The sequence below is a fragment of the Rhinatrema bivittatum genome, chromosome 1, assembly GCF_901001135.1.
Source record: "Rhinatrema bivittatum chromosome 1, aRhiBiv1.1, whole genome shotgun sequence".
Lineage (NCBI taxonomy): Eukaryota > Metazoa > Chordata > Amphibia > Gymnophiona > Rhinatrematidae > Rhinatrema > Rhinatrema bivittatum.
This window is the reverse complement of record NC_042615.1, coordinates 835,761,994-835,785,066: the sequence shown is the minus strand read 5'-3', so window position 1 is coordinate 835,785,066 and position 23,073 is coordinate 835,761,994. Positions and strand designations below refer to the sequence as shown.

The window sequence follows — 23,073 nt, the reverse complement described above, 5'->3', positions numbered from 1 at the left end:
CCCCTTCCACAAGGTGTTCCACAAGGCTCTTCCCTCTCCTCCACTTTATTCAACATTTATCTCCTCCCCCTCTGTAACCTTCTATCCAAGCTAGGCCTCCCGCACTTCATCTATGCTGACGATGTGCAAATCCTTATACCTGTACATGACACACTTCACAAAGCCACAGAGACCTGGATCTCCACCCTATCGGTCATTAACACTCTCCAGACAAGCAACTTCCTTGCACTCAAACACTGCCAAAACAGAGCTTCTCTACATTGCACCCCAAAGCATTTCCCCAACCCTTCAGTCAAACTCCCCCTTCTTCACCACTGCCTCCACCCAACATGTGCGGAGCCTCGGCATCACCATCGATAACCACTTCACCTTCAAAAAATTCATTAATAACACAATCAAAGCCTGTTACTTCAAACTTCACTCACTCAAAAAACTGAAATCCCTTCTATACCTTAGTGACTTCCGCACCATTCTACAGGCCTTCATTCTATCCAAAATTGACTACTGTAACGCTCTGCTCCTAGGACTACCCAAAAGCACGCTGCAACCACTTCAATTACTCCAAAATGCTGCTGCCCGGATCCTAACTAATACCCACAAACGCGACCACATCACCCCTGTACTGAAACACCTGCATTGGCTCCCAGTCACTCCTAGAATAACGTACAAATCTCTCACTCTCGTCCACAAAGCCCTCCACAACCCAAATATGCACTGGCTCGAGGAACACCTCACTTTTCACAACACAAACAGACCTACAAGACAGCAACACAGAGCAACACTGCATATTCCATCCCCCAAAGACTCTAAGCTCAGCTCCACCAAAGCTCGGGCACTATCCTTAGCTGCGCCCGCCCTTTGGAACAAACTCCCCCCTCACTACGTCAAGAATCATGCCCAAAAAAATGTAAACACAACCTGAAAACCAGCCTCTTCAAACAAGCATACTCTGAACAGCACACCTCCCCCCTCTGACCTCCACGACAATCTTGTAAATAGTCATATTTTTAAGCTACATATTTTATACTTTATGCCTTATAATTTGTAAATCGTTCAATTCTACTCTGTCTGTATTTTTGCATGTTCACTGTTTCACTGTAAAGCGATTGTAGCTGATTTTCATTTAATGTGAACCGATGAGATGTTTCCAACGTTCATCGGTATATAAAAACTTCTAAATAAATAAATAAATGTGCACCAGGTAACACTCACCCGCATACATCCTACGAGATGTGCACCCGGTAACAATTTCCTGCATATACCCCATGAGATGTGCCCCCAGGAGCACTCTCCTCCATAATCCCCATGAGATGTGCACCTGGTGACACTCTCCTGCACGCTCGCCACGAGGTGTGCACTGGGTAATAGTTTTCTGCATACACCCCACGAGATGTACATCGGGTAACACTTTCCTGCATTCACCCCATGAGATGAGCACCAGTAACTCTCTCCTGCATACATCCCATTAGATGTGCACTGGGATATCATTATGTAGTGTTTATCTTTTGTTAGAGTAGGGGTCATGCCCTTGTAGTGTTAGGATCTATTTCTGTAGTGTTTATCTAGTTTTAGAGTAGGGGTCACTCCTTCCTGGTGATATGGATCAATAAATAAATGCTTAAAGCCAACAGCTATGGAGAAAAATGTATTATTTATTAAATTGTAAATCATATAAATATGGCATACCTCATGGAGAGAGTCAGGCAGAGTGCCTCGCTAGATACACTATTAAACTCTCAAATGATTTTACTGATAATAAGTCATTCTACAGGATTTACACTTGTACATTTCCAACCACTAATCTAGGTTACACAATTTAAAATATTTCTATGATTGCCCTTTTATTCTACATAATTAATCCAAATGGCTCTATATAATTCCCCCCTCACTCTGTATTTAAATTCACTCTCGCTTCAAATACAAATGCTATTTATGGGCCTGAAGTGGCAGCATGACCTTGGTGTGTCTAAACATAACTTCTGTAAAACTGTGGCCTTAGTAAATTTTCAGCTTGTACAGCACTTCTGTCTAATATCTCTATTTCTGCAGCATTTACCTGTGAGGCAAAAACAAAGCTCAAAACTGAAGTAAAAATGCTATAGAATACTTATTAGTAATTAAAAAGCTACTTATGTTCAAACATTTAAAAAGCTTAGGGGTGCAAGAATAATAGCTTCTTGCGTGATATGTCAAAAAGTGTATTGCTGCGTCTTCACAGCTCTTTATCATAAGTCATGCCTACAATAGAGCTCTGGGCACCTCTCTCATGGTGTTGGGATATCATTCTGTAGTGTTTTATCTAGTGTTATGATAGGGGTATCTCTCTCATGGTGTTGGGGTATCATTCTGTAGTGTTTATCTAGTGTTAGGATATGGGTCTCACTCTCCTGATGTGTGGGGTATCATTCTGTAGTGTTTATCTAGTGTTAGGCTAGGGGTCTCTTTCATGGTGTTGGGGTATCATTCTGTAGTGTTTATCTAGTGATAGGCTAGATGTCTCTCTCATGGTGTTGGGGTATCATTCTGTAGTGTTTATCTAGTGTTAGGCTAGGGGTCTCTTTCATGGTGTTGGGGTATCATTCTGTAGTGTTTATCTAGTGATAGGCTAGATGTCTCTCTCATGGTGTTGGGGTATCATTCTGTAGTGTTTATCTTGTGTTAGGATAGGGGTCACTCTCTCATGGTGTTGGGGTATCATTCTGTAGTGTTTATCTAGTGTTAGGATAGGGGTCACTGCTCATATGTTGGGGAATCATTCTGTAGTGTTATCTACAGATAGGGGTCACTCTCTCGTGTTGGGGGTATCATTCTGTAGTGTTTATCTAGTGTTAGGATAGGGGTCTCTCTCTCATGGTGTTGGGGTATGATTCTGTAGTGCTTATCTAGTGTTAGGATAGGGGTCACTCTCATGGTGTTGGGGTATCATTCTGTAGTGTTTATTTAGTGTTAGGATAGGGGTCTCTCTCTCATGGTGTTGGGATATCATTCTGTAGTGCTTATCTAGTGTTAGGATAGGGGTCACTCTCTCATGGTGTTGGGGTATGATTCTGTAGTGTTTATCTAGTGTTAGGATAGGGGTCACTCTCTCATGGTGTTGGGGTATATTCTGGTAGTGTTTATCTAGTGTTAGAATAAGGGGTCACTCTCTCATGTGTTGGGAAATCATTCTGTAGTGTTTATCTAGTGTTAGGATAGGGGTCTCTCTCTCATGGTGTTGGGGTATAAATTCTGTAGTGTTTATCTAGTGTTAGGATAGGGGGTCACTCTCTCATGGTGTTGGGAAATCATTCTGTAGTGTTTATCTAGGGTTAGGCTAGGGGTCTCTCTCATGGTGTTGGGGTATCATTCTGTAGTGTTTATCTAGTGTTAGGATAGGGGTCACTCTCTCATGGTGTTGGGGTATCATTCTGTAGTGTTTATCTAGTGTTAGGATAGGGGTCACTCTCTCATGGTGTTGGGGTATCATTCTGTAGTGTTTATCTAGTGTTAGGGTAGGGGTCACTCTCTCATGGTGTTGGGGTATCATTCTGTAGTGTTATAGTGTTAGGATAGGGGTCACTCTCTCATGGTGTTGGGGTATCATTCTGTAGTGTTTATCTAGTGTTAGGATAGGGGTCACTCTCTCATGGTGTTGGGGTATCATTCTGTAGTGTTTATCTAGTGTTAGGATAGGGGTCATACTCTCATGGTTTTGGGGTATCATTCTGTAGTGTTTATCTAGGATTAGGCTAGATGTCTCTCTCTCATGGTGTTGGGGTATAATTCTGTAGTGTTTATCTAGTGTTAGGATAGGGGTTACTCTCTCATGTGTTGGGGTATCATTCTGTAGTGCTTATCTAGTGTTAGGATAGGGGTCACTGTCTCATATGTTGGGGTATCATTCTGTAGTGTTTAGTGTGTCATTCTGTAGTGTTTATCTAGTGTTAGGATAGGGGTCACTGTCTCATATGTTGGGGTATCATTCTGTAGTGTTTATCTAGTGTTAGGATAGGGGTCACTGTCTCATATGTTGGAGTATCATTCTGTAGTGTTTATCTAGTGTTAGGATAGGGGGTCTCTCTCTCATGGTGTGGGGGGTATCATTCTGTAGTGTTTATCTAGTGTTAGGATAGGGGTCACTCTCTCATGGTATTGGGATATCATTCTGTAGTGTTTATCTAGTGTTAGGATAGGGGTCACTGTCTCATGTGTTGGGGTATCATTCTGTAGTGCTTGTCTAGTGTTAGGATAGGGGTCACTGTCTCATATGTTGGGGTATCATTCTGTAGTGTTTAGTGTGTCATTCTGTAGTGTTTATCTAGTGTTAGGATAGGGGTCACTGTCTCATATGTTGGGGTACCATTATGTAGTGTTTATCTAGTGTTAGGATAGGGGTCACTGTCTCATATGTTGGGGTATCATTCTGTAGTGTTTATCTAGTGTTAGGATAGGGGTCTCTCTCTCATGGTGTTGGGGTATCATTCTGTAGTGTTTATCTAGTGTTAGGATAGGGGTCACTGTCTCATGGTGTTGGGGTATCATTCTGTAGTGTTTATCTAGTGTTAGGATAGGGGTCTCTCTCTCATGGTGTTGGGGTATCATTCTGCAGTGTTTATTTAGTGTTAGGATAGGGGTCTCTCTCTCATGGTGTTGGGGAATCATTCTGTAGTGTTTATCTAGTATTAGGATAGGGGTCACTCTCTCATGGTGTTGGGGTATCATTCTGTAGTGTTTATCTAGTGTTAGGATAGGGGTCTCTCTCTCATGGTGTTGGGGTATCATTTTGTAGTATTTCTCTAATTTAGGTTATGGTTCTTCATTTGTGGTCGTTGACTTTACTGTGGTATTTCTGAGTAAAGGATGTGGTTACTCCCCTTACTCGAGCATTAAGGGACAGTGGTCTTCCCTTAGCATTTACATGAGTTATTTTATTATGTGCTGTCTCCATATTGCTCTTGCAACGGAAAATCTTAAACTAATACTATTTTAAAACAATTGCCCAAGAGAGCAAAGATCTTACCTGTTGTATGTTTTATCTGATTTTATTTCTGCTCTTATTACAGATTCATGTTGTTCATTATTCCACAAACTACAGCAGCATCAAAGAGGCCATGATGCAACCTGGAGGGTTGGCAGTGCTGGGAGCATTTATAGAGTGGTAATGTCAGGGTATACTGGGACGGGGGGCTGGCAGTGCTGGGGGCTTTTATAGAGGTAATGTCAGGGTATACTGGGACGGGGGCTGCAGTGCTGGGGGCTTTTATAGAGGTAATGTCAGGCTATACCTGGGGGCTGGCAGTGCTGGGGGCTTTATAGAGGTAATGTAGGGGTATACTGGGGCGGGGGCTGGCAGTGCTGGGGGCTTTTATAGAGGTAATGTCGGGGTATACTGGGGCAGGGGGCTGGCAGTGCTGGGGCTTTTATAGAGGTAATGTCAGGCTATACTGGGGCGGGGGGCTGGCAGTGCTGGGGCTTTTATAGAGGTAATGTCAGGCTATACTGGGGGCTGGCAGTGCTGGGGCCTTTTATAGAGGTAATGTCGGGGTATATGGGGGCTGGCAGTTCTGGGGCTTTTATAGAGGGTAATGTCAGGCTATACTGGGGGCTGGCAGTGCTGGGGGCTTTTATAGAGGTAATGTCAGGCTATACTGGGGGCTGGCAGTGCTGGGGGCTTTTATAGAGGTATGTCAGGCTATACTGGGGGCTGGCATTGCTGGGGCTTTTATAGAGGTAATGTCAGGCTTATACTGGGGGCTGGCAGTGCTGGGGGCTTTATAGAGGTAATGTCAGGCTATACCTGGGGGCTGGCAGTGCTGGGGGCTTTTATAGAGGTAATGTCAGGCTATACTGGGGGCTGGCAGTGCTGGGGGCTTTTATAGAGGTAATGTCAGGGTATACTGGGACGGGGGGCTGGCAGTGCTGGGGGCTTTTATAGAGGTAATGTCAGGTTATACCTGGGGGCTGGCAGTGCTGGGGGCTTTTATAGAGGTAATGTCGGGGTTATACTGAGGCGGGGGCTGGCAGATGCTGGGGGGCTTTTATAGAGGTAATGTCGGGGTATGGTTACTGGGGCGGGGGCTGGCAGTGCTGGGGCTTTTATAGAGGTAATGTCAGGCTATACTGGGGCGGGGGGCTGGCAGTGCTGGGGCTTTTATAGAGGTAGGTAATGTCAGGCTATACTGGCCGGGCTGGGCAGTGCTGGGGCTTTTATAGAGGTAATGCCGGGGTATACTGGGGGCTGGCAGTGCTGGGGGCTTTTATAGAGGTAATGTCAGGCGATATACTGGGGGCTGGCAGTGCTGGGGGCTTTTATAGAGGTAATGTCAGGCTATACTGGGGGCTGGCAGTTGCTGGGGGCTTTTATAGAGGTAATGTCAGGCATACCTGGGGGCTGGCAGTGCTGGGGGCTTTTATAGAGGTAAGTCAGGCTATACTGGGGCGGGGGGTGGCGGCAGTGCTGGGGGCTTTTATAGAGGTAATGTTCAGGCTATACTGGGGGTTGGCAGTGCTTGGGGCTTTTATAGAGGTAATGTCAGGCTATACCTGGGGGCTGGCAGTGCTGGGGGCTTTATAGAGGTAATGTCAGGCTATACTGGGGGCTGGCAGTGCTGGGGGCTTTTATAGAGGTAATGTCAGGATATTCTGCAGCGGGGGTTCCCCAGTTCCTAACAAAACTGAATCCCTCTTCCTTTGCACCATCGTCTACATCCCATGCATTGAGACTCCGGAGCTCTGCCTGCCTCTGGTGACCTGCGCGTGGAACAGGGAGCATTTCAGAGAATGCCACCCTGGAGGTTCTGGATTTAATCTTTCTACCTAAGAGCCTACATTTGGCTTCCAGAACCTCCCTCCCACATTTTCCTATGTCGTTGGTGCCCACGTGTACCATGACAGCCGGCTCCTGCCCAGCACTGTCTATAATCCTATCTAGGTGACGAGTGATGTCTGCCACCTTCGCACCAGGTAGGCAAGTTACCAGGCGATCCTCAAGCCCACCAGCCACCCAGCTATCTACATTCCTAATAATCGAATCACCAACTATGACGGCCGACCTAACCCTTCCCTCCTGGGCAGTAGCCGATTAATAGTGTCTGTGATCCAAGATGGCGAAACAATGTGACAGAGCAATAGCTAAAGTTAGAAGAATGCTGAGCTGCATCGAAAGAGAAATAACCATTAGGAAAACGGAGGTGGTGATGCCTTCATACAGGTCCTTGGTGAGGCCTCACCTGGAGTAGTAATGTGTTCAGTACTGGAGCCCGTATCTCAAAAGGATAGAGATAGGACGGAGGTGGCCCAGGGAAGGGCAACCAAAATGGTGAGGGGTCAGCACTGGAAGACTTATGAGGAGAGGCAGAAGGATCTGAATATGTTCACCCTGGAGGAGAGGAGGTGCAGGGGAGATAAGATACAGAGCTTCAGATACCTGAAAGGTTTTCATGATGTGGTGTCAGCATCGGAAGACTTGTCAGGAGAGGCAGAAGGATCTGAATATGTACCCCCTGGAGGAGAGGAGGTGCAGGGAGATAAGATACAGAGCTTCAGATACCTGAAAGGTTTTAATGATGTGGTGTCAGCATCAGAAGACTTATCAGGAGAGGCAGAAGGATCTGAATATGTTCACCCTGGAGGAGAGGAGGTGCAGGGGAGATATGATACAGAGCTTCAGATACCTGAAAGGTTTTCATGATGTGGTGTCAGCATCGGAAGACTTATCAGGAGAGGCAGAAGGATCTGAATATGTACAGCCTGGAGGAGAGGAGGTGCAGGGGAGATAAGATACAGAGCTTCAGATACCTGAAAGGTTTTAATGATGTGGTGTCAGCATCGGAAGAGACTTATCAGGAGAGGCAGAAGGATCTGAATATGTACCCCCTGGAGGAGAGGAGGTGCCAGGGGAGATAAGATACAGAGCTTCAGATACCCTGAAAGGTTTTAATGATGTGGTGTCAGCATCGGAAGACTTATCAGGAGAGGCAGAAGGATCTGAATATGTTCACCCTGGAGGAGAGGAGGTGCAGGGGAGATAAGATACAGAGCTTCAGATACCTGAAAGGTTTTAATGATGTGGTGTCAGCATCGGAAGACTTGTCAGGAGAGGCAGAAGGATCTGAATATGTACAGCCTGGAGGAGAGGAGGTGCAGGGGAGATAAGATACAGAGAAAGGTTTAATGATGTGGTGTCAGCATCGGAAGACTTGTCAGGAGAGGCAGAAGGATCTGAATATGTAACCCCTGGAGGAGAGGAGGTGCAGGGGAGATAAGATACAGAGCTTCAGATACCTGAAAGGTTTTAATGATTTTATTTATTTATTTATTTAACATTTTTATATACCGACCTTCATGAAAGAAAATTCATATCAGATCGGTTTACAGATAACATGAGGGGAAAAACAAAGTCAACCATATAACAAGAAATGAAAGTTAATTAACAAGGGGGTATTAACCTGGAGGGCTAGGATAGCCGGAGCGATAGAAGGCATAACTGAACAAATTAGATATACAATAATATGATGAGACGAGGCATAAGTGTATAGGCTACACTTGTCAGAGAGTTTAGGTAGGAGTCAGTGTCTGAATTAGTGAGGAATTGCTGGAACTGTAGGTTAAGTGAAGGCCTGGATGAAGAGCCATGTCTTAAGTTTTTTGCGGAAGGTAAACGGGCATGGTTCTAATCTGAGTTCTGTGGGCATCTTGTTCCAGATGGCTGGGCCAGCTGTAGAGAAGGTTCGTTCTTTGGTAGATGATAGGCGAGTAGATTTTGTTGTAGGGGGTTGCAGGGTGCCTTTATATGCTTCTCGAATCGGTCTGTCTGATGAGTATAATTTAAGGGGAATCTGGAGGTCTAGTTGTTGTTGGTTGTGAATGACTTTGTGGATTATAGTGAGAGCCTTGTGTAATATTCTATATTTGATTGGCAGCCAGTGCAGGTTCTGTAGTATGGGAGTGATGTGTGTTCCTCTGTTGGTATTAGTCAGGATTCTTGCCGCAGCATTTTGGAGCATCTGTAATGGTTTGATAGATGAAGTAGGGAGCCCGAGGTGTCAGCATGTGGTGTCAGCATCGGAAGACTTGTCAGGAGAGGCAGAAGGATCTGAATATGTACAGCCTGGAGGAGAGGAGGTGCAGGGGAGATAAGATACAGAGAAAGGTTTTAATGATGTGGTGTCAGCACTGGAAGACTTATCAGGAGAGGCAGAAGGATCTGAATATGTACACCCTGGAGGAGAGGAGGTGCAGGGGAGATATGATACAGAGCTTCAGATACCTGAAAGGTTTTAATGATGTGGTGTCAGCATCAGAAGACTTATGAGGAGAGGCTGAAGGATCTGAATATGTATAACCCTGGAAGAGAGGAGGTGCAGGGGAGATAGGATACAGAGCTTCAGATACCTGAAAGGTTTAATGATGTGGTGTCAGCACTGGAAGACTTGTCAGGAGAGGCAGAAGGATCTGAATATGTACCCCCTGGAGGAGAGGAGGTGCAGGGGAGATAAGATACAGAGCTTCAGATACCTGAAAGGTTTTAATGATGTGGTGTCAGCATCGGAAGACTTGTCAGGAGAGGCAGAAGGATCTGAATATGTACAGCCTGGAGGAGAGGAGGTGCAGGGGAGATAAGATACAGAGCTTCAGATACCTGAAAGGTTTTAATGATGTGGTGTCAGCATCGGAAGACTTGTCAGGAGAGGCAGAAGGATCTGAATATGTACAGCCTGGAGGAGAGGAGGTGCAGGGGAGATAAGATACAGAGCTTCAGATACCTGAAAGGTTTAATGATGTGGTGTCAGCATCGGAAGACTTATCAGGAGAGGCAGAAGGATCTGAATATGTTCACCCTGGAGGAGAGGAGGTGCAGGGGAGATGATACAGAGCTTCAGATACCTGAAAGGTTTAATGATGTGGTGTCAGCATCGGAAGACTTATCAGGAGAGGCAGAAGGATCTGAATATGTTCACCCCCTGGAGGAGAGGAGGTGCAGGGGAGATATGAATACAGAGCTTCAGATACCTGTAAAGGTTTTCATGATGTGGTGTCAGCATCGGAAGACTTATCAGGAGAGGCAGAAGGATCTGAATATGTAAACCCCCTGGAGGAGAGGAGGTGCAGGGGAGATAAGATACAGAGCTTCAGATACCTGAAAGGTTTAATGATGTGGTGTCAGCATCGGAAGACTTATCAGGAGAGGCAGAAGGATCTGAATATGTACCCCCTGGAGGAGAGGAGGTGCAGGGGAGATAAGATACAGAGCTTCAGATACCTGAAAGGTTTTCATGATGCAAAAACTTCAAACCTTTTCTGTTGAAAAGAAAACAGTAGAACTAGGGGTCATGAAATGAAACTCCAGGAGGGACGACTCAAAACCAAAGTCAGGGAATATTTCTTCATGGAGAGGGTGGTGGATGCCTGGAACGCCCTTTCTGGAGGAGGTGGTGAAGACCAGAACAGCCAAAGAATTTAAAGGGACATGAGAGAAACACTGTGGAGATCCCTAAAGGCCAGAGGACGGAAATGAGAAAAGTACGCAGGGAGAAACTTGCTGGTGCAGCAGTTACTATACTTAGCAGATGCTCCCCGCTTAGAGCTAGATTTAAAAGCGTTGCTCATGCAAAGACAGCCACATACGCAAATGTTAAGAAGCCGGGAAGGACACACATCCAGAATAAGGAAGCAGGGCGTGGGCATTCTGGGGGTGTGGCCAAGACTGGCACGCATAACCACACATTTTGCAAAGGAAAGACGCATATATTACCTGCATGACTTTGCTACAGGTCCTCATGAGGCACAGGATTTCTGAGAATGAGAGAGGGAGAGAGAGAGAGAGAGAGAGAGACAGAGAGAGAGAGAGACACAGAGACAGAGAGAGAGGGCATTTCCGGATAGGGTCACTCTGACACTCTATATATATAGGTACCACTGGTGAGGGGCACGTTGAATCGGGGTGGGTTGGGGTTAGGAGGGTGATGTTACAGACACATTCAGAGAGATTCATTGTAAATTTGACATCACTAAAGAATTTTAGTTCTTATAAGCGATGTAAGGGACTTGATTTGTGCAACGCAGCTGGCAGAGACTGCAGTGTTCAAATCTTCTCCTTTTTCTAGACTTTTCATTTTTATGGGTATCATAATGTTTGGGGATAACTGCACAGAGTAACAGTTACTACCCTTAAGAGAAATCTGGGAGTAATCTGCACATACTGGCAGTTACTATCTTAAGCTTGCTGGGCAGACTGGATAGACCATTTGGTCCTTTTCAGCCGTCATTTCTATATTTCTGTTTCTGAACAATGTTTCATAAGTTGACATTAACTTTGGACAGGCAATGTTACATAACCTACTCTCACAGTGGTCTACTGTGCATGATGGAGTCGGAGTTGCTTTTCAATAACGCTCTTCTGCAACTCTCAGCTTGGGGCTCTCCATTCAGCCTACTTATCAATGGAAAAAGCAAGTTTGCTTACCGTAAACAGTGTTTTCCATAGATCGCAGGATGAATTCGCCATGAGATGCCCATCCGCCGCCCTGGAGAGTTGACTTCCTAGCTGTTTGTAGCTATGATATAAATTGAGGAGGCTCACAAGGCAACACTCATGTGGGAGCTCCCACACATGCTCAGTAGAGATAAAAGATCTATTAGTTTGGAAAGACAGGTACGTTCAGAGCTGCCAGATGATGTCACCCACATATCATGGCTAATTCATCCTGCTATCTACAGAAATCACCTTTTACAGTGAGCAAACTGCCATCTTTACAGAGTGTATGGAGCACGTGCAGTACCTCGTGAGCCCCTTACGTCTTGCTTCCTCTGAGCTACTGTACGAATGTGTTCCCAGTCTCTGGCTACAATTTTATGTCTCCCCTCCTATGCTGGCCTAGATATTTTGCCTTATGGCTTCATTTATTATTTTTTAAGCCACTACCTCAGCAGTCCCTCAACATACATTTTCAGCTTTACCCAAAGGAAAAACGAGAGTGTGAAACAGGGAAACCTGGGTCCAAGAAGATCGCAGTCAGTGGCTACACGGCCTGCACCTATGGACATGGGACGTCCATCACAGATTTTCATCAGTTGCGGTAGAATAACCCCGCAGGTGCACCTGGAAAATGGAGGCAAAGAGGAGCTGCTCCTTGTCCTGGCGTGAGCCGTTGATGGACTCTTGGCGGATCCTTTCCATCCCACTCCCATAAGTCATGCAAGGCTTATGCCCTCCCCACCACCCCAGCACTGGATCCCAGATCTCTCTAAAGCCAGGGGATACTCGGGAACTGGTACTTCCACGCTGCCTGTCCATACGTCCTGAGCACACTGTGGGTTCCTTTGTCCAAAACAATTTGTGGGTCTGTCCATCTGTCCCCAGCATGGTGTAACTGTTGCTTTCTGTTGCAGGCTGGACTGGAGGAGAATCCGACCTATGAGTACCTGCTGAATTATTTCCCTCAGGTCATCAATGAAGGTGAGCGTTCACCGCTGTTTTACAAAAAAAAAAATCTCATTCCTGTGGCGGCCATTGTGAAAGAGGGCAGGCTATCGTGGGCCGTCGTGAGGAGCTGGAGATACTGGTGGCCATGTGGGCGAAAAAGAGAGTGGAAGGGGTTCTTAAGGGACACAAGATGTAGGGCAGCAAACAGAGGACAGGGATCCTCTTGGGAATGAGCAGGAAGCAGGTAGGAAGTGAGGGGATCCTGAGGGGCATCTGGGGACAAGATAGGAGATGAGGCATGTGGAAGCAGCAGAGAGGAAGAGGGGGCTCCTGTGAGCGTTTAATTTACTGGCAACCGCTTCGGTTTGATTTGCAATCAGGAAAGTTGGCATATACACATTTTTGGTCATTTAGATAGGATTTACAAGCAAATCATAGGAAAACACAATTATAGAGACAAGAAAATATCCAAGAAATAAATAACCAACAGAAATTCTAATTACCAGATTGTGACATCCAAATTATTGGAAGGAAATAAGGAAAACTTCAGAAAAATGTAAAGCATAATAGTCAAGTAAAATCTGTCAAGGACCCCAAAACGAGCCTTGCAGACAGCAGAAGAAAAAATCATTTTATATATTTTCCTTCAAAACATTTTCCAGTTGAGAAGGATCAAAAAATAAATTTATTCCCAGGAAAGTTAATAATGCACTTGAATGGGAATTTTGGAACTTTCTTCTCTAGAATCAGCGTCCTCAGGAATTACCACCACCCTCTTCCTACAAAAGGAAACATATTTATATTTGAAATAAAGTCGCAGAACCAAGTGTTTGTCCATCTCAGAGCAAAAGGTCACCAAAGAAATGATAAGGGGAATGGAACAGCTCCCCTATGAGGAAAGACTAAAGAGGTTAGGACTTTTCAGCTTGGAGAAGAGACGACTGAGGGGGGATATGATAGAGGTGTTTAAAATCATGAGAGGTCTAGAACGGGTAGATGTGAATCGGTTATTTACTCTTTCGGATAATAGAAAGACTAGGGGGCACTCCATGAAGTTAGCATGGGGCACATTTAAAACTAATCGGAGAAAGATCTTTTTTACTCAACGCACAATTAAACTCTGGAATTTGTTGCCAGAGGATGTGGTTCGTGCAGTTAGTGTAGCTGGGTTTAAAAAAGGATTGGATAAGTTCTTGGAGGAGAAGTCCATTACCTGCTATTAAGTTCACTTAGAGAACAGCCACTGCCATTAGTAATGGTTACATGGAATAGACTTAGTTTTTGGGTACTTGCCAGGTTCTTAACGCCTGGATTGGCCACTGTTGGAAACAGGATGCTGGGCCTGATGGACCCTTGGTCTGACCCAGTATGGCATTTTCTTTTTTTTTTTTTTTTAAATAACAATTTTTATTGAGTGGATAACACATAGAAATAACATTATCATGCAGACCCGAAATACATGCAGCAAAGTACAAATACAAACAACCATCGTCAAAGGGTATAACAGAACCACTCTAATATCGGTATCCTTGTGCCCCCAATCCTCATTCCCAGTATGGCATTTTCTTATGTTCTTATGTTCTTAAAGAAGTTGTGCTACTCTTAATTTTATCTTGGGAAGATTGCAGGAAAGCTGTAAGATCCAAACTGTATTCAGCTAGGACAGTATCCATCATCCCTTCCTCCACATTGTAAGATCCAGACTGTCTTCAGCCAGGACGGTATCCATCATCCCTTCCTCCACATTGTAAGATCCAGACTGTCTTCAGCCAGGATGGTATCCATCATCCCTTCCTCCACATTGTAAGATCCAGACTGTCTTCAGCCAGGACGGTATCCATCATCCCTTCCTCCACATTGTAAGATCCAGACTGTCTTCAGCTAGGACAGTATCCATCATCCCTTCCTCCACATTGTAAGATCCAGACTGTCTTCAGCCAGGACGGTATCCATCATCCCTTCCTCCACATTGTAAGATCCAAACTGATTCAGCCAGGACGGTATCCATCATCCCTTCCTCCACAATGTGAAGATTGCAAGAAAGATGTAAGATCCAAACTGTCTTCAGCTAGGACAGTATCCATCACTCCTTCCTCCACAATGTGAAGATTGCAAGAAAGATGTAAGATCAAACTGTCTTCAGCTAGGACGGTATCCATCGCCCTTCCACCATGTTTTCCTCACAAACTCCCAAATGGATGAAGTACAACTTGCTTAGACCATTAGTATCCACATTTGAAATATGAAGTATGAAGTTTTGCCCCATCATGTGATGGGACAAAGGCCATCAGGTGCCATTTTTTAAATTGGCATTTCAAGGCCAAGCATCTAGGGTGCATTCTGGCCCATCATTAGACACTAGGGATTTCCTCTTAAGGTATGGAGGGGAGTTTTGGTGAATTCAGGTGGGCCACAGGACTACTAGGGTCATCTTTCATAGAAGAGGGGTTGGGGGGCAGTAGACTACCAGGGACTGCTTCTAAGTTTGGTGAGGGTTTGGCAGTCCCAGGGGCAAGGGTTTGTTGGAACCTGGGGTGAGGAATGTTTTTGGAAAAGGGAGGGTTTTAGGTAGGAGGCGCGGCATTGCCATGCAAGTTTAACCTGTGTAATTTGCTATTTTATTTTCCTTTTTAAGTCACCTCTAGAAGCGATAAGTGGTGGAGGTGTTAGCGCTGATGCTGGCCCTTTTAGAAGATGGTGGCCTCGTGTGAAGGGTGCCACCATTGCGTGTTTGTGACATTTCCCCGTAATATTTATTTTCATGGAATTTCTGTGAAAAAAGAATATCGTGGGGAACTCGCCTTGATATTTTCATGTGGGAGGAACCAAATGTAGTGGGAACGCCCCCCACACAATATTGTGCCCTCCAATGATAAAATATTGAGGCATAATAAATGACCCCCTGATACTGTGAACTCTCTGGGACAGGGAATTACCTGAAAGTAACTCGCCTTAAGCTCAGTGAAGAAGCATGGGCTAAATCCTAAATAAAACCAAGATAAATATTACAACAATATTCCAGGTGACAAACAGGAGATGACATCAATGCTTAAAAGTAAGAGTCGGCTCTGATAAAGGGCAGAGAGCTCCGTGCATGAGGGGAGATTGTTTTGTATTACAGATCACCTGAGCTCTGTGCATATCGAAGTGAACTCATGCTGCAGGTCACTTGGCTCGGGATCTGTGTTCTGGCTGTTGCTGGATCAAGCAGGTACTGGGAAGGCTGTAAGCATGAACTTCAGCCGTGTCAGCAAGAAATACAAGCAGGAGTCAGTCACCTGGAACTGAATGACAGTCAGGAAGGGCACTCGCACACCAGCAGCTACCACATGACTCTGAACTGGTGACCCAGCTAGGCAAAGGGTGGGTGCTTGCAGAGGAACCATGAGAGAGATAAAAAGCAGGCAACGGCCAGGGAATATTTACCCTCTAGTACCCAGCAAGTTAGACAAGCCCTCAGCAAGTCTTATAAGCCCAGCACAGGGTGTGCCCTGATTGCTGACAGCGGAGTAGCAAAGACAGCTCTGTGGATGCAACAGTCCCCTAGGAGAGAACATCTGGAATCTGTTCCTCATCCACATCCAACTCTGCAGTCATCACTCATGGGGCCTTGTTCTTCACTTCAGTGTTCCTTCTCTGTATCCTGTCCTGCCCCATTCTTCCTTCTCTGTATCCTGCCCTGCCCCATTCTTCCTTCTCTCTATATCCTGCCCTGCTCCATTCTTCCTTCTCTCTATATCCTGCCCTGCCCCATTCTTCCTTCTCTGTATCCTGCCCTGCCCCATTCTTCCTTCTCTGTATCCTGCCCTGCTCCATTCTTCCTTCTCTGTATCCTGTCCTGCCCCATTCTTCCTTCTCTCTATATCCTGCCCTGCTCCATTCTTCCTTCTCTCTATATCCTGCCCACCATTCTTCCTTCTCTGTATCCAGCCCTGCACCATTCTTCCTTCTCTGTATCCTGTCCTGCCCCATTCATCTTCATCTTTTGTATTTATACTGTACTCACACTCCATTTACTCTATCTCTTTTATATTTATTTTCTATATAATATTTATTACTATATTACTATGTTTAATTGGTTATCTATTCTATTTGTTCCATCATTATTGTTAGTTCTATTGTTACCTGTTTTATTGTTCAACTGTTCTATGTAAAGCCCACTACTCTTTTTGGGCATTTAAAAGTTGTATGTAAACCGGATTGATTTGTAGTTCCTACAAGAACTTCGGTCTATAAAAATTAAAAATAAATAAATAAATAAATAAATTCTTCCTTCTCTCTATATCCTGCCCTGCTCCATTCTCTGTATCCTGCCCTGCCCCATTCTTCCTTCTCTGTATCCTGCCCTGCCCCATTCTTCCTTCTCTGTATCCTGTCCTGCCCCATTCTTCCTTCTCTCTATATCCTGCCCTGCTCCCTTCTCTGTATCCTGTCCTGCCCCATTCTTCCTTCTCTGTATCCTGCCCTGCTCCATTCTTCCTTCTCTGTATCCCGCCCTGCTCCATTCTTCCTTCTCTGTATCCAGCCCTGAGGCAAGTTGCTATTCTACTCAGAAGTAGATGGTTGAGGGACATGTTGCTGAGGCAAGTTACTTTTCTACTCAGAAGTAGATGGACTTGCTGCTGAGGCAAGTTACTGTTCTACTCAGAAGTAGAGGGACATGCTGCTGAAGCAAGTTGCTGTTCTACTCAGAAGTAGAGGGACATGCTGCTGAGGCAAGTTACTGTTCTACTCAGAAGTAGAGGGACTTGCTGCTGAGGCAAGTTACTGTTCTACTCAGAAGTAGATGGACTTGCTGCTGAGGCAAGTTACTGTTCTACTCAGAAGTAGAGGGACATGCTGCTGAAGCAAGTTGCTGTTCTACTCAGAAGTAGATGGACTTGCTGCTGAGGCAAGTTACTGTTCTACTCAGAAGTAGAGGGACATGCTGCTGAGGCAAGTTGCTGTTCTACTCAGAAGTAGAGAGACATGCTGCTGAGGCAAGTTACTGTTCTACTCAGAAGTAGAGGGACATGCTGCTGAGGCAAGTTACTGTTCTACTCAGAAGTAGAGGGACATGCTGCTGAAGCAAGTTGCTGTTCTACTCAGTAGATGGACTTGCTGCTGAGGCAAGTTACTGTTCTACTCAGAAGTAGAGGGACATGCTGCTGAGGCAAGTTGCTGTTCTACTCAGAAGTAGATGGACTTGCTGCTGAGGCAAGTTACTGTTCTACTCAGAAGTAGAGGGACATGCTGCTGAAGCAAGTTGCTGTTCTACTCAGAAGTAGATGGACTTGCTGCTGAGGCAAGTTACTGTTCTACTCAGAAGTAGAGGGACATGCTGCTGAGGCAAGTTGCTGTTCTACTCAGAAGTAGAGGGACATGCTGCTGAAGCAAGTTACTGTTCTACTCAGAAGTAGAGGGACATGCTGCTGAAGCAAGTTACTGTTCTACTCAGAAGTAGATGGACTTGCTGCTGAGGCAAGTTGCTATTCAGGAGGTGTCCTTTTGTAGGGCAGTACTGGTGACGTCATCTCCAGGGGCTTCAGGGCTTTTCCCACCATGGTCCCTTTAAAACCTGAGGACTGATGCGTGCTTTCAAATACCCCAGTATTGGCTGGGTAAATGTTATATCAGGACATGCTAGAGAGGTAAGGTTCCTAGATGAAATAAATGACTACTTCATGGAGCAGCTGGTACCAGAACCAACAAGAGGGAAAGCTATTTTAGACTGAATCCTTAGTGAAACATAGGATTTGGTGTGAGAGGTAACAGTGTTGGAGCCACTTGGCAATAGTAATCACAACATTATCAAATTTGACTTAACTGGAGGCAGCGTACTAAGGAAATCTACTACAACAGCATTTAACTTTCAAAATGGAGACTATGATAAAATGAGGGAACTGTTTAGCAAATAACTGAAAGGGGCAACTGCAAAGGTTAAGAGTTTACATCAGGCATGAATCTTGGTTAAAAATACCATCTTGGAAGCCCAGATAAGATGTATCTGCGCATTAAAAAAAGGTAGAAATAAGAACATAAGAAATTGCCATGCTGGGTCAGAACAAGGGTCCATCAAGCCCAGCATCCTGTTTCCAACAGAGGCCAAAACCAGGCCACAAGAACCTGGCAATTATCCAAACACTAAGAAGATCTCATGCTACTGATGCAATTAATAGCAGTGGCTATTCCCTAAGTATAATTGATTAATAGCCGTTAATGGACTTCTCCTCCAAGAACTTATCCAAACCTTTTTTGAACCCAGCTACACTAACTGCACTAAACACATCCTCTGGCAACAAATTCCAGAGCTTTATTGTGCGTTGAGTGAAAAAGAATTTTCTCTGATTAGTCTTAAATGTGCTACTTGCTAACTTCATGGAATGCCCCCTAGTCCTTCTATTATTCGAAAGTGAAAATAACCGAGTCACATCTACTCGTTCAAGACTTCTCATGATCTTAAAGACCTCTATCGTATCCCTCCTCAGCTATCTCTTCTCCAAGCTGAACAGCCCTAACCTCTTTAGTCTTTCCTCATAGGGAAGCTGTTCCATCCCCTTTATCATTTTGGTTGCCCTTCTCTGTACCTTCTCCATCGCAACTATATCTTTTTTGAGATGCGGCGACCAGAATTGTACACAGTATTCAAGGTGTGGTCTCACCATGGAGCGATACAGAGGCATTATGACATTTTCCGTTTTATTAACCATTCCCTTCCTAATAATTCCTAACATTCTATTTGCATTTTTGACTGCTGCAGCACACTGAGCCAACGATTTTAAAGTATTATCCACTATGATGCCCTAGATCTTTTTCCTGGGTGGTAGCACCTAATATGGAACCTAACATCGTGTAACTACAGCAAGGGTTATTTTTCCCTATATGCAACACCTTGCACTTGTCCACATTAAATTTCATCTGCCATTTGGATGCCCAATCTTCAAGTCTTGCAAGGTCCTCCTGTAATGTATCACAGTCTGCTTGTGATTTAACTACTCTGAATAATTTTGTATCATTCTCAAATTTGATTACCTCACTCGTCATATTCCTTTCCAGATCATTTATAAATATATTGAAAAGCACCGATCCAAGTACAGATCCCTGAGGCACTGTGTACAGATTTTGTTAGACTCTCTATGGAGAGATTGCCAAGGCTTGCTACCTATCTGATTCAAAAACACGACTAGATCTGATGAGAATGTAGCCTCTAATGATTTCTCCCTTAATATCACAGATTTTTCTGGAAAATTCACAAACTGTTATGAAATAGAGATGTGAATCAGAACCGGAATCGGTTCAGTTCCAGTTCCGATTCAAATCTTACAATTTTTATAGTCCAGCACGATTGTTTTTTTGTTTATCGGCTGCACCTGAACCGATAAACAAAAAACCCACCCCGACCCTTTAAAAATGACCCCTTTGCTTCCCGAACCCCCCCCAAAACCATTTTAAAATTACCTGGTGGTCCAGTGGGGGCGTGGGGAGCAATATCCCACTCTCAGGCCATTGGCTGCGCTAATAAAATTCGCTCTGATGGCCCTTTGCCCTTACCATGTGACAGGGTATCCGTGCCATTGGCCGGCCCCTGTCACATGGTAGGAGCACTGGATGGCCGGCGCATCTTTAAAGATGGTGCCGACCATCTTTAAAATGGCCGGTGCCATTTTTAAAGATGGCGTCGGCCATCCAGTGCTCCTACCATGTGACAGGGGCCGGCCAATGGCACGGATACCCTGTCACATGGTAAGGGCAAAGGGCCATCGGCACCATTTTTATTAGTGGCAGCCGACGGCCCGAGAGCAGGAGATCGCTCCCCGTGCCCCCACTGAACCACCAGGTAATTTTAAAACGGTTTTGGGGGGGTTCGGGAGGGTGGGGGAAGCAAAAGGATCATTTTTAAAGGGTTGGTGGGGGGTTTTTTATATCGGGCCATCGGCGACATTTTTATTAGTGGTAGCCAAAATGGCGCCGATGGCCCAAGAGCAGGAAATCGGTCCCGGGGCTTCCACTGGACCACCAGGTACTCATAAAAAGTTTTTGGGGAGTTCGGGAGGGTGGGGGAAGGTAAGGGTTTAGTTTTAAAGGGTCGGGGTGGGTTTAGGGGTTGTTTTGGTGTGCCGGTTTTCCCGCCCTCCCCCCAAATAACTCCCGTTAGTGGACACTAACCCATTAACGATTTTTCACAATAAATCGGGGGAATTTCTATTGTATCGCGCACTCTAATGATTTTTGACAATTTAAAAATATCGGACGATTTTTTTAAATCGTCAAAAAACGATTCACATCCCTATTATGAAAGATGCTGCAGACAGCAGAAACCTGGCCAGCCAGGATGTGGAGAAACCCAAAAGAAACAACAAACCAATCTCAACAAAACCATGCCCACAATTCAGAAAAATAACTAAACAAAACATCCTGGCTGTCCTTTTAATGTGGGGAGAGCGTGCAATTAACTGAACCAACCTGGAGCATTGAAACAGCAACAAAAAAACAATGTACAAGCCTAGAATGTGCTAGAGACTGGCTGAATGAAAGACACATCGTTTTCCCCGATGCATCCTACTTGCAAACGATTACGTTTGTGAGTCAATTTGTTTCTAAGAGTTGAACCTCTGCAAACTTGTGATCTTTGGTCCCTCTCAACACAGTTGTTGTACGAATCACAGTCCGTGTCAGGGGACTGTGTAACTCATAACAAGTTTCAAATATCCTGTGATGCATCTGTGAGTCTACAAATAAAGATCTGAGAAATTTTGCCCCATCGTATTTTGTTTTTTGATAGCTTGTGGTTGGGGCACTCACCTTACCTTACCTTATTTGATTAAGGATAGAGAAACATTATATGTTAAGCATGTACAAGAAACTGATAAGATTTGGACTTTACGTCTCGTTCTTCATCTTCGGTACCAGCAATTCTTTGGACATAAAATATCGGTTTCCCTGATTTACTCAGGGATGCACAAGTCCGAAGGAAGTGTTTCCCAGAGAAAAAGCAGAGGGTATTGGCCATTGGAACTACCTTTCTATTAAAATATTGTTCTAAAGGATATTTAGTCAAATATCAAGGAGCTAGTTACGTTGTCAATGACCGTAGTCAATTTCATAATATTTTGCAGAATTAGTCACCTCCAGTTGGTAAATATGGAAATACCGGAACCTTCTTTGCATAATTAGGTTTCCTTATAATAATTGTTTAATTTTCTCTCCACAATTGTGCCCTGACTAACAGCATCTGTATTAGTGGGCATAATTTTCTGTAATTATTACCAAATCTTTCTTTTCATACTGATCTAGTGTAATTCCTGATAACAAGACTGTTTCTTGTATAAATATTATCTTAATTCAACGAAAAAGTGAATTGAGAAAAAAAGGTAGAAGAAAGTCTACACGACTACCGGCATGGCTAAAAGGTGAGGTAAGAGAGGCTATAAGAGCTAATGGAACATCTTTCAAGAAATGGAAAAGGGATCCGAGTGAAGAAAACAGGAAACAGAAAAAGTACTGGCAAGTCAGATGCAAAGCATCGATAAGGACGACAAAGAGAGGATTTGAATAGAAGCTTGCTGTAAAAGAACATAAGAACATGCTATGCTGGTTCAGACCAAGAGTCCATCAAGCCCAGCATCCTGTTTCCAAACCAGGCGACAAGAACATGGCAATTACCCAAACACTAAGAAGATCCCAAGCTACTGATGCAAATTAACAGCAGAGGCCATTCCCTAAGTCAACTTGATTAATAGCAGTTAATGGACTTCTCCTCCAAGAACTTAGCTAAACTTTTTTTAAACCCATTTACACTAAGCGCAGTAACCACATCCTCTGGCAACAAATTCCAGAGCTTAATTCTGCATTGAGTGAAAAAGAATGTTCTCTGATTAGTCTTAAATGTGCTACTTGCTAACTTCATGGGGTGCCCCCTAGTCCTTCTATTATCCGAAAGTGTAAATAACCGATTCAAATCTACTCGTTCAAGACCTCTCATGATTTTCAACACCTCTATCATATCCCCCCTCAGCCGTCTCTTCTCCAAGCTGAATATCCCTAACCTCTTCAGCCTTTCCTCATAGGGGAGCTGTTCCATCCCCTTTATCATTTTAATCAACCCCTACCTCATCCGCAGCGGCGACCCACCGCGGCAACTCCGAGTCATGACCCTGGGCCGGTGCCCGCCGCCCTGGCGCAGGTTCCAGGTCTGAGCACTGGGTGGGGAGCCATCCCCGCTCCTCCCTCGTGGCACTCTGTAGGCTTTCCTCCCCGGAGGAAATCCAAGATGGCCGCCGCCATCCTTAGGCATGAGGCCGCGCCTCCTAACCAGAATTAAAGGGACCTAAGCCCTTTAATTACCCACAGCTGCTGCCAATGGTCCAGAGCAGAGGAAGTATAAAAGGAGGCTTCCTCTGGTCATTCCTTGACTTGGCAACTTTTGGGTTAGTCAGGTCTGCTTGCTTCGGTGAGTTCTTCTACTTTGGATCCTTGTTCCTGTCTTGTCTTGGTGTTCCTGGTTCCTGACTTCGGATTGGCTAGCGGTGATTCCTGGTGTGTGACTTCGGACTGGCAAGTGGTGATCTCTTGGTGTGTGACCTCGGACTGGTAAGCAACGACCCTCTGGCACTTGGCCTTGGACTTCTTCTGGACCATCGTCTCCAAGGGCCCACCTAAGTCCCAGCGGCTCGGGTCCCTACGGGCTCCTC

The 23,073-nt window shown here is 44.9% G+C and overlaps 2 protein-coding genes across 2 annotated transcripts in view; both read left to right on the top strand.

The window, feature by feature from the left end:
• Positions 1 to 15,691, top strand: part of LOC115073656 (carbonic anhydrase 9-like) — a 226,135-nt gene extending 210,444 nt beyond the window's left edge. Inside the window, exons 7-8 of the mRNA XM_029572254.1 lie at positions 12,370 to 12,436; positions 15,525 to 15,691. Of these exons, the coding sequence (XP_029428114.1) occupies positions 12,370 to 12,436; positions 15,525 to 15,691 (234 nt within the window). The remainder of the gene's footprint in view (positions 1 to 12,369; positions 12,437 to 15,524) is intronic.
• LOC115079657 (proline-rich receptor-like protein kinase PERK8) overlaps positions 5,188 to 23,073 on the top strand; it is a 110,683-nt gene continuing 92,797 nt past the window's right edge. Inside the window, exons 1-2 of the mRNA XM_029583384.1 lie at positions 5,188 to 5,193; positions 12,370 to 12,436. The gene's annotated coding sequence lies outside the window, so the exon portion shown is untranslated. The remainder of the gene's footprint in view (positions 5,194 to 12,369; positions 12,437 to 23,073) is intronic.